The 11,033-nt window shown below is 46.2% G+C and overlaps 3 protein-coding genes across 5 annotated transcripts; 1 reads left to right on the top strand and 2 right to left on the bottom strand.

Moving 5' to 3' along the window:
* Positions 1 to 169: 169 nt before the first annotated feature.
* On the bottom strand, positions 170 to 3,601 carry LOC125011124 (peroxiredoxin-6-like). The gene is made up of 5 exons (XM_047590157.1): positions 3,423 to 3,601; positions 2,654 to 2,810; positions 1,565 to 1,714; positions 1,288 to 1,434; positions 170 to 1,176 (listed from the first exon to the last, which is right to left on the bottom strand). The coding sequence occupies exons 1-5, from the start codon at positions 3,512 to 3,514 to the stop codon at positions 1,048 to 1,050; spliced, it is 675 nt and encodes a 224-aa protein (XP_047446113.1). The 5' UTR covers positions 3,515 to 3,601; the 3' UTR covers positions 170 to 1,047.
* Positions 3,539 to 7,417, top strand: LOC125011123 (polyisoprenoid diphosphate/phosphate phosphohydrolase PLPP6-like). 2 transcript variants are annotated; one of them, XM_047590156.1, is made up of 3 exons: positions 3,539 to 3,649; positions 3,944 to 4,429; positions 5,623 to 7,417. In XM_047590156.1, exons 2-3 carry the CDS (start codon positions 4,051 to 4,053, stop codon positions 6,042 to 6,044), a joined length of 801 nt encoding a protein of 266 aa, XP_047446112.1. In that variant the 5' UTR covers positions 3,539 to 3,649; positions 3,944 to 4,050; the 3' UTR covers positions 6,045 to 7,417. The 2 variants fall into 2 exon arrangements, with proteins under 2 accessions (XP_047446112.1, XP_047446111.1); XM_047590155.1 differs by having other exon boundaries at positions 3,649 to 3,831.
* Positions 7,418 to 7,480: 63 nt separating this feature from the next.
* On the bottom strand, positions 7,481 to 9,969 carry LOC125011122 (myocilin-like). Of its 2 annotated transcripts, none has more exons than XM_047590154.1 (3): positions 9,254 to 9,969; positions 8,738 to 8,842; positions 7,481 to 8,616 (listed from the first exon to the last, which is right to left on the bottom strand). In XM_047590154.1, the coding sequence occupies exons 1-3, from the start codon at positions 9,729 to 9,731 to the stop codon at positions 7,826 to 7,828; spliced, it is 1,374 nt and encodes a 457-aa protein (XP_047446110.1). In that variant the 5' UTR covers positions 9,732 to 9,969; the 3' UTR covers positions 7,481 to 7,825. The 2 variants fall into 2 exon arrangements, with proteins under 2 accessions (XP_047446110.1, XP_047446109.1); XM_047590153.1 differs by having other exon boundaries at positions 8,735 to 8,842; positions 9,254 to 9,960.
* Between the last annotated feature and the right edge of the window lie 1,064 nt (positions 9,970 to 11,033).

Here is an 11,033-nt window from a genome sequence, read left to right on the forward strand (position 1 = left end):
AAACAAAACTAACTTATGACATGTGGGGGGGCAGGGAGAGGGGGGGACGCTGCTGGCCAGAGCTGACAAGCTCAGAAAAGAAACCCCCCGAAGTCACGACTGAGCCAAATCAATTGTTGATTATTTGCCAAAAAAAAATTTTTAAAAAAAATCCACCTTTAATCTTTTATCAGTGAGAAAATAATGTTTTATTGACTGACACAAGGGAATCATTGGAGTAAGACTACAGTAAATGATTTCAGTAAAATGAATGGATTAGTCCTAAATTATTATTCAGTAGTAGACAATTGTACGGGTTTTAAATAATATAGACATCTCTGACTAGCTGCTGTACCGCCTTCAAAACCACCCTCTGCACCAAGAGAGAGGAAATTGCTAAACAAATTGCTAAATGTGAATCATTAAAGTCTAAGTCTACTATTGTGTAAAATGGTCTATCCTGGATAGTAACACTGTCACGAAGATATAAACTTCTCCAGCTGCACTGAAGATTTTAAAATTATTCGTATTTTTTTAAATAATTAGTGTACATATATATGCAAGTTTATTAGGTACACTAATAGGAAAGGAATACATTTTGATATAACAGTCCTGCACTAAATCTTTCAAATAACTGAGAGCTGTTGATGCAGCTGCGTTTGCAGCACGTAGGCTGTGGTTTGTAGCACTGCTGAATTGTTTTTTGTTCTGCTGACACACGTTTCTATTATTTTGACAACCCCATTTCAGTCACTGTGCTAAGCTAAATAACAGAAACACTGTTTAATTTGATGCAGTTTAACAGCACCACAGGCTACATCCTCTAAAATGATCATGCAATTGAATTAAGCACCTTTCTGACGCGGTTCAATATAAGGATTTAGTGCACGACTTGGAATAATCCTACATATATTTTAAGGCACTGGTAGTCATTACGTTCATTTTGTCATGGAGGGGTGATTCACAACAGAGATATCTGCCAGTTGACATTTGTAAACCAGAACTGAAAACTTCTGGATTGAGGTACAGTCCCGGTGACGGACACGAGTTCTTCACATCAGTATCTGCTTATGGCCATGGCGTGTAGCGCAGGTACTTCTTCCCAGAGGGCAAGTCTTTGGAGTAGACGCCAGCTGGGAACAGAGCGGCAGCCTCCTCTTCAGGTATACTAGGAGGGATCATCACGCAGTCTCCAGGCTGGAGGAAAACACACACAAACGCTGCAGGTAAGCTCTCGCCTGTATTACCTGTGCTGTCACCTGATGAAATGAAATAACTCTGAGGTGCACTTCCAAATCTGTGACGCACCTTCCAGTCGGCTGGTGTGGCCACTCGTTTCCCTGCTGTGAGCTGGAGCGAGTCCACCACTCGCAGGATCTCGTCAAAATTACGTCCTGTGGTGGCCGGGTACAACAGGGACAGTTTGAGCTTTTTGTCAGGACCAATGATGAACACCTGTATGAACACAGAGAGAGGGATATGGAGACTGAGCAAGCTGAAGTGTAACTTCCTGCACTTGTGCGCTGAGATGAGAAATTCATTGTTTCTTAGGGTTAGGGTTAGGGTTAGGGTGTTTGACTCTTACGCAGCGGGCGGTGACTGGCATGCCATCTTTATCCTTCTCCTCTGGGTCCAGCATGCCCAGAGCGACTGCCAGCTCACGTTTGCCATCAGCTATGAGGGGATAGGGCAGTGAAGAGCAGCCAGACTCGTCGCAGTTGTACGCCAGGATGTCCTAGTAACAGACACACGTCCTTAGTTGGCTATTCACACCAAGCAGGTCCACAGAGATCAAACCCTGATCTCAATCAGAATGTTGATGGAGAACATAAACTGTGTGCTTAGTATATTGATCTGAACTTGTCTAACAGCTCAACTGTGAAATAGTTGATTAATATACACTCACTTGTCACTTTATTAGGTACACCTGTTCAATCGCTTGTTAACACAAATAGCTAATCAGCCAATCACATGGCTGCAGTTCAGTGCATTAGGTATGTAGAGGTGATCAAGTCAACTTGTTGAAGTTCAAACCAACCATCAGAATGGAAGTGACTTTGGCTGGTCTGACTATTTCAGAAACTGCTGATCTACTGGGATTTTCACGCACAACCATCTCTGTGCTGTCATGTCAACATGGACCAAAATCTCTGAGGAATATTTCCAAGACCTTGTTGAAAGCATGCCGCGAAGAATGAAGTCAATTCTGAAGGCAAAAGGGGGTCCAGTCGCTTTGTTAAAGTTAAGTTGATGCAATCAGATGTTTAAAAAGCAGTTCTCTGTTATTCCCTCTATGAACTTTACATATAGGTCAGGCTCTAAACGCACATCGTTCACTTCCCATCAGCAGTGTCATTCAGTAAACGCTTCCTCCACACATTTCAAACTTCACTAATACCGCTTTATGACTCTGTTTCTGTTAAAGGTTTTAATTTGTACAGCAGAAATGTCTCATGGCATCAATAAAAATCCAAGATCGTATGTAATATTTAATTTGGATAGAGGCCATTTGGTGCGTGTCATTTAGAGAACCTGAGACAGTTTTCATAAGAACAGAATTTTGTTTGTTTCAACATGCGGTGGAAATTCCGGCTCGTAATGATCTGAACATCGTGTGAATCATGCTTATGGCGTTGGTCATTGCGTGTTTTAAAAAATGATGCTGCTGTGGTACCTTGCTCCACCCATGATGGTCCTCCAAAGTGTCAATGGAAAGGCCGATAAGTTTGACTTCGCGTTTGAGGAACTCGCTGCTCAGTCTGGCAGCTCGGCCCAGCTCCGTGGTGCACACCGGAGTGTAGTCTCTGGGGTGAGTGAACAGGATCCCCCACCTGAAATAAAAACAATAAAGAGAGGGCTTGAACGGAGGGACACTCTGGATGTCAAAACCGCTTTCACTCTCGCTCATTTCCTCCCACCACGTTTAGGTTACACTGGCTGGCATTGCTGTTTGGTGCTGTGTGTAACAGAATAGGAAGACGATGAAGTCCTGACAGCAAACTGACAGGATGTAACCCATGTGTCAAAAAATTATGACATGGCTTTTCTCTTGAGGTCAGTGCTATGACTGCATGCACCATTTAAGCGTTTTAGGTTTGACTTCTCATTTGCCTGGCTGTTTTGACTAAATTAATATGCTCTCCAATTCCGACCAACCGAGCATCTGATAACTGACAGGTTAGGCTAGAGTCACTTCTGCATGTTATCCACTAAATGTATTTTTTTGTTTGACGCACTTTAACACTGTCTAGGCTTGCGCTATTGTTCGAAAGCAGAAGTCATAAAACGGCAGCAACTGTCTCCTGTCTCTTCCTCCTCCTGCTCTTTCTCTCGTTCTCTCTCTCTCTCTCTCTCTAGCGTTAAATGTATGACATTGTCAACCGGTGTGCAAATATATATATATATATTTAACAAATAAATAAATGATGGACAGGTGTACTTACGAGTCACCGAGAAACTCGTGGAATTTAATTTTTCCAGCGGTTGTCTCCGCCTCAAAATCAGGAAATACATCTCCGAGCAGAAGTCCCGGCATGATGTGACCGTGGAGGTGTTCGTGTGTTCAGCAGCAGCTCTGATGACTGACAGCGTGAGATAAAGGAGAGGAGGCGGAAACGTTTCTCCGAACAGCCCACGTACTGTGAGCATCCACCCTGATCTGCACGGGAAGGTACAACAGACTCATATTGCGCGGTGCGTTAGGAGTGAGAGAATTTGGTATATTTGAGTATTTACGCACGCGTTTGTATTCAAATTTAAAGCAGTGACATTGGCATGAAGTTTACGCGACAGGCAGCATGGATATACTGCGGCCTGGATGACGAAGGACATTTGCAGATATTGGCCAAAACTGTAGGCTTCCACCTGTTTCAGAAACTTTTCACAGTTTATTTTGCGGAGTATTTTCAATCACGTGACGAGAGCTGTGTCCAGTTCTAATCTGGTAACATTTCGACCCCTGCAGAGTCCCCCGTTTGCAGGATGGTTTGCGTCTGAGCGCAGCGGGATTTGTTGAGTGGTCGATCAAGAAGAAGGGCGGAGAGGTTACCGAGGACACTCTGTCAAACTAAAATGTCCACACCGGCGTCCAGGCGGAATAGTTGCCGTGGGACTGTGTGTGGAAGCCGGGCATCATCCGAGGGATATGTCCGCCGCCGAGCCTCCAACTCCTCTTCCATTGCGCCAGGAGCGCAAACGGAAGACTCATCCGTCAGCCTGAGCCAGCCGATATTTACCATAACGCTCCGGTTTCTGCTGGCAATAGACCTGTGGCTGTCCAAGCGACTCGGGGTGTGCGCCTGTGAGAAGTCTGCGTGGGGCGGCATACGGCCCCTGGTGCGGCTGGTGGAGTTGTCCGGTCATGTTGTCCCCTGGCTCATCGGCACTGTGTACACTTTCCTCCGTGGAGAGAGCGTGGAGGAGCAGGAGGTCATGCTGAACTTGGGCCTGGGTTAGTGGCATGTTTTTACATTGAAGTAGATATGTGGAGATCAGAACAACGTAGGTTTAGTTTTCTGGACTCGGTCAAATTAGGAACTCGCTCAACGCTTCAATCATCTCTAGATCTATATCTATAAATGCACTTTCTGTCATATTCACCCAGCACAAAATATGTAAACGCCACCATCCTCGTTTTACTCGCCGCTTTCAGCTTTTTAATACACTGACCGCAGGTGTCTTGTAATGCTTTCCACTTGTCAAGAGTTCCTCGTTTGCGCATCTTGATCTTTGTCACCACATTAGCCGAAGGCCTGCGCGCCATTACTCACATTTGTGCCAATTCCAAAGTGTAGCCTTTAACCGTCAGGGGTCTCTCTGTTGAGGCCTGGTCACAGTTAAATAATGTTAATGGCCATTAAAATAGCACGACATATCAGGGTGACCGCATCAGTCAAGCCAAGCGTCAAATAATGTACTAACAGGACTAGCTGGTTTTTGTGCTCCTCCATTACCGAGAAGCGCCGTCGGACAACAGCAACGGAACGGAACGTTTTCTTTTTTAAGATGCCTCTCTAAAATAGTTGATGATACATTTAGTAGCCTGCGCGTAGATTATGTTTGCTAAATTCATGCATGGCAATCCGGTGCTGTGCTGTTTACTGTATTGTGCCGGGGTGGACTACCAGAGCTATTCTTGGCACATAATGGCCTGGATGTTATGTTGTTTTGGAAATTCTATAGATAGTATAACTCTGATAAATGCTGTCGACTACAGTGGCAGAATGAGGTCAAATGGTTCGTGAAATTCCACTTCATAGGAGAGAAAAAATTTGTAGGACAATGCATTGACAGGGATATTGCTTTAATTGTACCCTATGGTCTCATATAGAGTGCAACTACAATATATTTAAAATCCTTAAATAGTGCTGCATGTATGTGTATGTATGTAGCCTAATGCACCTTTAAAATGTGAATAACTAGCAACTAAATGTTCTGATATAACCGTTTTTTTTTTTTTTTTTTTTTTTTTTTACTCATGCCTTGTACAGGTATTTAAATTAAGAACAACTTCAGTTGCATTGTCCTTCACTTGCAACAGTGCATTTTTTTATTTAGTCCATCAGTAAGGACTCAATATGATCTGAGAGCCACCTTTTGATTACAAACTGACTGCCAGTGTTTTTCTCTTTCTCCTCCTCAAAGCTCTGATTCTGGACGTGCTGCTTGTGAGAACCGTGAAGACAGTGGTCAGGCGCCGAAGGCCCTCACAGAACCGCTCCGACATCCTCTCCGCCTTCTTCATGGAGCGCTACTCCTTCCCCTCGGGCCACGCCTCGAGGGCGGCCATGTGCGCCCGGTTCTTCCTTGCCCAGCTGGTGGACACGGCCTCCCTGCGGGTCCTGGTTGTGGGCTGGGCCTTCCTGGTCAGCTTGTCTCGGCTGCTGCTTGCCAGACACTATGTGACAGATGTGGGCGTTGGTCTGGCTATGGGCTACTGCCAGTACAGCCTGGTGGAAAAGCTGTGGGTGACTTGGGACTGCCTGCAGGACCTGCTGCTCATGCCACTGAGCGAGAGACTCAACAGGGCTTATGTTGGACTCTGGCTCGTAAACTGGAAACATTAATTTAGGCTGAGGTGTGTGTCATCCTCTGTGTGAGGAAATGTGTAGCACGAGTTTGTTTAACTCAGAAATGTTCCGCTATTATAAAAAGTGATCGTTATTTCTTATTGATCACAGATGCTACATTATTCTTACGTTTTCTTCATGTCTATCGGTTTTAAGTGCATTTGTTTGTGTGGAAACGTCGTTAGGGTGCTCATGTCGCTTGTTTGCACAATGGCACTGAGGATAAGTTAACTTAATTCCCCAATGCCGAAACCAAAGCTGCTTTTAATTTTTAATCAAAAGCCAATTAAAGCAAGCTATGTGTAAAGACGTGCATCTCTTTGACACCAAACAAAATGAGACCTACATGCTACTTCCTGGTTAAGTGGCAATTTCTTGTGGTATGTGGTCTCTTTCTGAGCTGTCACTATCCACAATTGTTGCTGCATGTGTGTGTGAACACTGTTGTGGTAAAGTGAACTCGCACTCCCCCATGTTTCCATCAGCTGCTGCTGAGTCTCCTGACTGCCATTACACATTAATGCATCCCGTCTCATCTTACCGTGCTGATAAACTCTGCTGTCACGGAGCTCCTTCCCAACGTGAAACTCCCAAATTAAAATGTTATAAATGTTGTAGAGGTCAGGGGAGTGGCTCATGCTTGTACTCATGCTTTGATGAAGCACGTTAAACTCCTGTCATAAGGCGTGGACGGTGTGCGTGGAGAATGCAGGTGCTGCCAGTTTTATTATTGTTGTGCCAGCGCACAACAATAATAAAACACTAACAAGTACAAAGCTCTAAAAAAATATTAATATGTGAGTTAAACTACAATAAACAGAAGATTGAGTTGTTGAATATATTAAAAGTATTAAAAGTGAATTAAGCTCTACCTGATCAGCTGTAAAACTGAAAAGCTGCTTGTATGCATTAATAATCATCAAGGAGTGTCATTGCTATGGGGTGGGGGTGTCTGGTCTGGTCTAGGTGGGTTCTACATGTCTAAGTAACATATACATGAATGAATGTCAGGTCCAAAAGTTTCCCAGCAGAGCACTGAATTGTCACATGATGATCAACGTTATTCACTTCTCCCGTCAGTGGTTTTAATGTTATGGCTGATTGGTGTAATAAAACATTCAAATTACAAAAACTGAGGTGGATATTACACAGTGTTTCATACAGAGATAGTATCTAAAGGTGGTAGTGCTACTGTGTGCTCAGCTGTCACAGAGGTGAGCTGTTTTACAATGTTGTGGTGAAAGGTGTTCACCGTGACAGTGGAGCTGAATGAGTCACTTGTCGAGTCATCCTTGTTCACTTCTGCTTCATATGGTCCTTATCTGGGTGTTTATTAAGTAGAATAAAACAGCTGTTTGTTGTTTGTAAAATACATGCGACGAAGGACATTTTGCAAAAATGTATATGATATAAAACACAAACAAGCAACGGTGTCATTTTCAGTCATTTTATTGGGAACTTAAATAACATTTATAAACAGATTACAAAAATATCATTTTTATAGATCATCATTATATCATGATTACTGTTTGTTACTAATCTCTCGCGGCGAGTCTCTCTATCACGGCTAATATTTCTCCTTTAGAAACATTCATTTGTTGCTGTAGCACATCTTATTTACAACCCCATTAGAAAAAATAGATTTTATAATTCAGAAGCACGGATATACCAAAGCCTTGCAGCGATCTTAGTACGCTGATCACCGAGTATTATTTCGAGTCTCATCTAACTCATACGTTCTTGCAGCGGCTCAGTCGTGTAAGCGGGACAGTGACTCTCTAGCTGGCCCTGCCCAGTCTGACGTCATAGGTGATCATGTGGAAGTTGTCCCAAGCGTACAGCTTCCTCTGGGCGTGGTTGTAGTCCACCATGCTGTTGTAACGGTACTTGTTCTTGAAGGGCACGGAGATGGCCTTGCTCTCGCCGGTGGCCGTGTCAAACATGTAGTTGATGGTGGTGTTGGGCGCCGTGTAGCTGGACACTGTGTACAAGCGTCCGCACGCCACGAAAGCGTTGGCCACTGTGTTCTTCCTGATGTTGGTCTCCCAGCTCTTCTTCACCTCCAGGCTCTTGGGGTCCAGCTGGGAAATCACAATTGCACCTTTGGCCTTGCTTGTGCTGTAGATGGCCCACAGGCCCTGCTCGTCCGCTGCCAGGTCGATGTCGGTGTAGCCGCCCCAGGAGTAGGGGTGCTGGCCGTGGAAACCCGCGTGGGGCAGCTCCGCGCGCGTTGCCAACGTCTCAGAAGCCAGGTCGTAGCGGATGAGGGTGCGGCTACGTCTGCGCTGATAGTATAGGGAGCCTTGGTACAGGGTGGCCCCCGTGCTTTCCACGGGCTCTGGCAGAACCAGGACCTTCATGGGGAAGCCGCGGGAGAATTGCTCCATGTCTTCGTATGCAAAGAGCTGGCGCACATCTTTACCCACCGCGTCGATGCGCCACACAGTCTTGTTACTGTAATAAGGGCCCTGAGGCTCTGGATCTTGCAGCCACACTCCGTACTTGCCCGTGATGCTATCAGCTTTCCTGTGCAACACAGGATCTCCCACTGACAGTACCTCCCCACAGCCTTAAGAAGAAAAAAAAACATTTTAAACATCCTGGTATTTACATTCTACCTTCCCGGCGCTTTGTAATGCATCGATTTGCATCGGCATCTTGCTTCTGGGTTGATTTGAGCAACTCACCACCTGTGAGGTTGTGATTTCCGTCAGGAATGAGGTGGGATGCAGGGACCTCTGTCACCTCCGCCTTCATCTCCTGATAGGCACCGTTTCCCGAATCATACGCTGGGTCTGGAAGAGACGGAACAGAGCAGAAATGTATGTGAAACGCAGCCCCCAGAAAAATAACATCTACGTCTCGGTGCCTTGTTTATGTGTCAGAATACGATTGCGCTCACACAAAGTGAGTGACAAAGCCGTAAAAGAAGCCTCTTTGGGAAATTCCTATCCCCTTACTCAACCTGGCACAGAGCGCTGCAACCTGACCTGGTGTCTCTGGGGACCTTTCACAGCCCAAGTCCACAACAAAAACATTTACTCCTAAAATAAAGAGAGAGTAGTAAAGTGGTAGTAAAATATGTCACCTATCAGTTTCCCCAAAAGAGAACACCTTTTTAAAGATTAAGAATGTACTCCTGTGGGAAAACAGGCATATATAGTTATGTGTGTGTGTGTTTTCTCTTTACCCGCTGATGTACATACCGCTTGCAGGCCTGTTCTCACGCTGAGCCCCCTCTGAGGTGTGTGTCTGCAGGCAGGGTTTGCTCCTGAGGTCCTCTGCCTCGCGGCTCAGCTCTTCCAGCCTCTTCTGCAGCTCCCGGACCTGCCTGTTCAGCCGCTCCTTGTCCTGCTGAAGCTGGTTTTTCTCCCCTGTGACCTGGGAGTACGCCTCCCGGAGGCCCTCCTCGTTACCAGCCTCGGACGCGGCGCCCCCGTCCACGCCGGCTATCAGGCGGCTGACCAAAGCCTCCAGCAGGGTGAGCCTGGACAGGACTCCATCAATCTCCGGTTTTGCGCTGCCCCCGGGGCAGCTGGTCTCATCTGGACTGGCCACAGTGAAGGTGTAATGACACTGTCCGGTGGGGTCGTTGGAGCGGTAGAGCGAGGCTCGCTGCTGGGCCTGGCTTTGGCTGGGCACGCTCAAGTAGAACAAGCAGAGGAGAGACACTTGGAGCCACATTTTGGAGGACGATCTTTTGCGGAGATGTAGATGTTTATCACCCTACAGTCAAACAGCCCCCTTTTTACTTTTGTAGTATATTATCTTCTTGTTTTTCTCTTCTGTCCCTTTCCTGTTTTTTCTTCAGCACATCAGAATACAACACTTTCTTAAGAGAGTCTCTTTGCACCTGAGTGTCTCCGGTCAGCGCAGGTCAACGTCTGAATCCCAGCAATGCTCCGAGTAGGATATTTATACAGTTTAACCGTCAGGGAGTGGGAGGGGACGAGGAGCGTGGCAGGGAGCGAAATAGCCAGGGGGTGTGGAGGATTTCTGCACGTGTTTCTTCTCCCTGCTGCTGGTGGAGCGAGAGGGATAAACAATGTGAAAATCACACAGTATCAGTGGAAAAATAAACCATTTGACGTTCCTGCTAAGAATTCTTTTGTTGTGCCTCAGCAGACAGTGAGCATCTGCAGGTTGTTTTGACTGGACAGCGTGTCTTTATGTGTCTGGAGGCGGTCGGCTGCATTGTTATTTACCGTTTACTTCCTCCGCGACTGATAGTTTCGCTATTAAACTGCAGTGTGATTAACCGTAAACTCAGTTTATGGCCTGGGCGCAGGGTGAAATTTGGGCTCGAGGGGGGAAGCGTTTGGGAAGCCGATGTTTGGCGATCAGACTTGAGGACGAGACAGCCGGTCCTTAAGAGGACTTGGGGGCGTCGTGGCACGCTTGTGACCCATACGCAGCTGGGCAGGATGTCTGGCACAGGAGGCAGTCTGGCTAAGAGCGAAGATGCTGTCTGGCAAGTCTCTCCGCAGCCTCATGTTTTCAATCCCAGGGTGCACTTTGGCGCAGTGCTGCAAAACAAGTTTAAAAATGACACGTTCGAATAAATCTTTCTATTGTCATAACAATACCGCTTGTCTCTCATCGGAGAGGGGCCCTCATTCTGTTTCCGCGTTGAACGGGAGGAAATAGTAAATACATTTGTGTGCGTGCAGAAATCATTACTGTGATCTCTGAGGGACTGAAGGCCATACGTTTTTGTTATGATCCGGACGCAGCTCCACTCTGCGCGTCCCCGCCTTCCATGTTGTGTCTTCTCATCGCAATAGATGCAAAGACATTCTGTATGCAGCAACATATGTGATATTGCGTAATAACCAGCGCAGGACCCCTAAAGGGAGCCCGAGGTTCACATCTGTGTTTGGTTCCACAAGATCAATCCGCTGCCTTGTTAACCAGTCCGTTTTATGACCCGTGGAAAGTCACCGGTATTCCGCAACGTTTTTACCACAGAGGTGTGTTTTTCTTATG

Source organism: Mugil cephalus, chromosome 7 (genome assembly GCF_022458985.1).
Source record: "Mugil cephalus isolate CIBA_MC_2020 chromosome 7, CIBA_Mcephalus_1.1, whole genome shotgun sequence".
NCBI lineage: Eukaryota > Metazoa > Chordata > Actinopteri > Mugiliformes > Mugilidae > Mugil > Mugil cephalus.

What these genes read in the sequence shown, in the direction of transcription:
- LOC125011123 (XM_047590156.1), top strand. Translation starts at nt 4,051, where the DNA reads ATGTCCACACCGGCGTCCAGGCGGAATAGTTGCCGTGGGACTGTGTGT. An exon ending in CATGCTGAACTTGGGCCTGG is followed by an intron (nt 4,430 to 5,622) that starts GTTAGTGGCATG and finishes TCCTCCTCAAAG; the next exon opens with CTCTGATTCTGGACGTGCTG.
- LOC125011124 (XM_047590157.1), bottom strand. Translation starts at nt 3,514, where the DNA reads ATGCCGGGACTTCTGCTCGGAGATGTATTTCCTGATTTTGAGGCGGAG. An exon ending in ACCATCATGGGTGGAGCAAG is followed by an intron (nt 1,715 to 2,653) that starts GTACCACAGCAG and finishes GTCTGTTACTAG; the next exon opens with GACATCCTGGCGTACAACTG. An exon ending in TGCCAGTCACCGCCCGCTGC is followed by an intron (nt 1,435 to 1,564) that starts GTAAGAGTCAAA and finishes GTGTTCATACAG; the next exon opens with GTGTTCATCATTGGTCCTGA.
- LOC125011122 (XM_047590153.1), bottom strand. Translation starts at nt 9,731, where the DNA reads ATGTGGCTCCAAGTGTCTCTCCTCTGCTTGTTCTACTTGAGCGTGCCC. An exon ending in TGAGAACAGGCCTGCAAGCG is followed by an intron (nt 8,843 to 9,253) that starts GTATGTACATCA and finishes CGTCTCTTCCAG; the next exon opens with ACCCAGCGTATGATTCGGGA. An exon ending in AAATCACAACCTCACAGGTG is followed by an intron (nt 8,617 to 8,734) that starts GTGAGTTGCTCA and finishes TTTCTTCTTAAG; the next exon opens with GCTGTGGGGAGGTACTGTCA.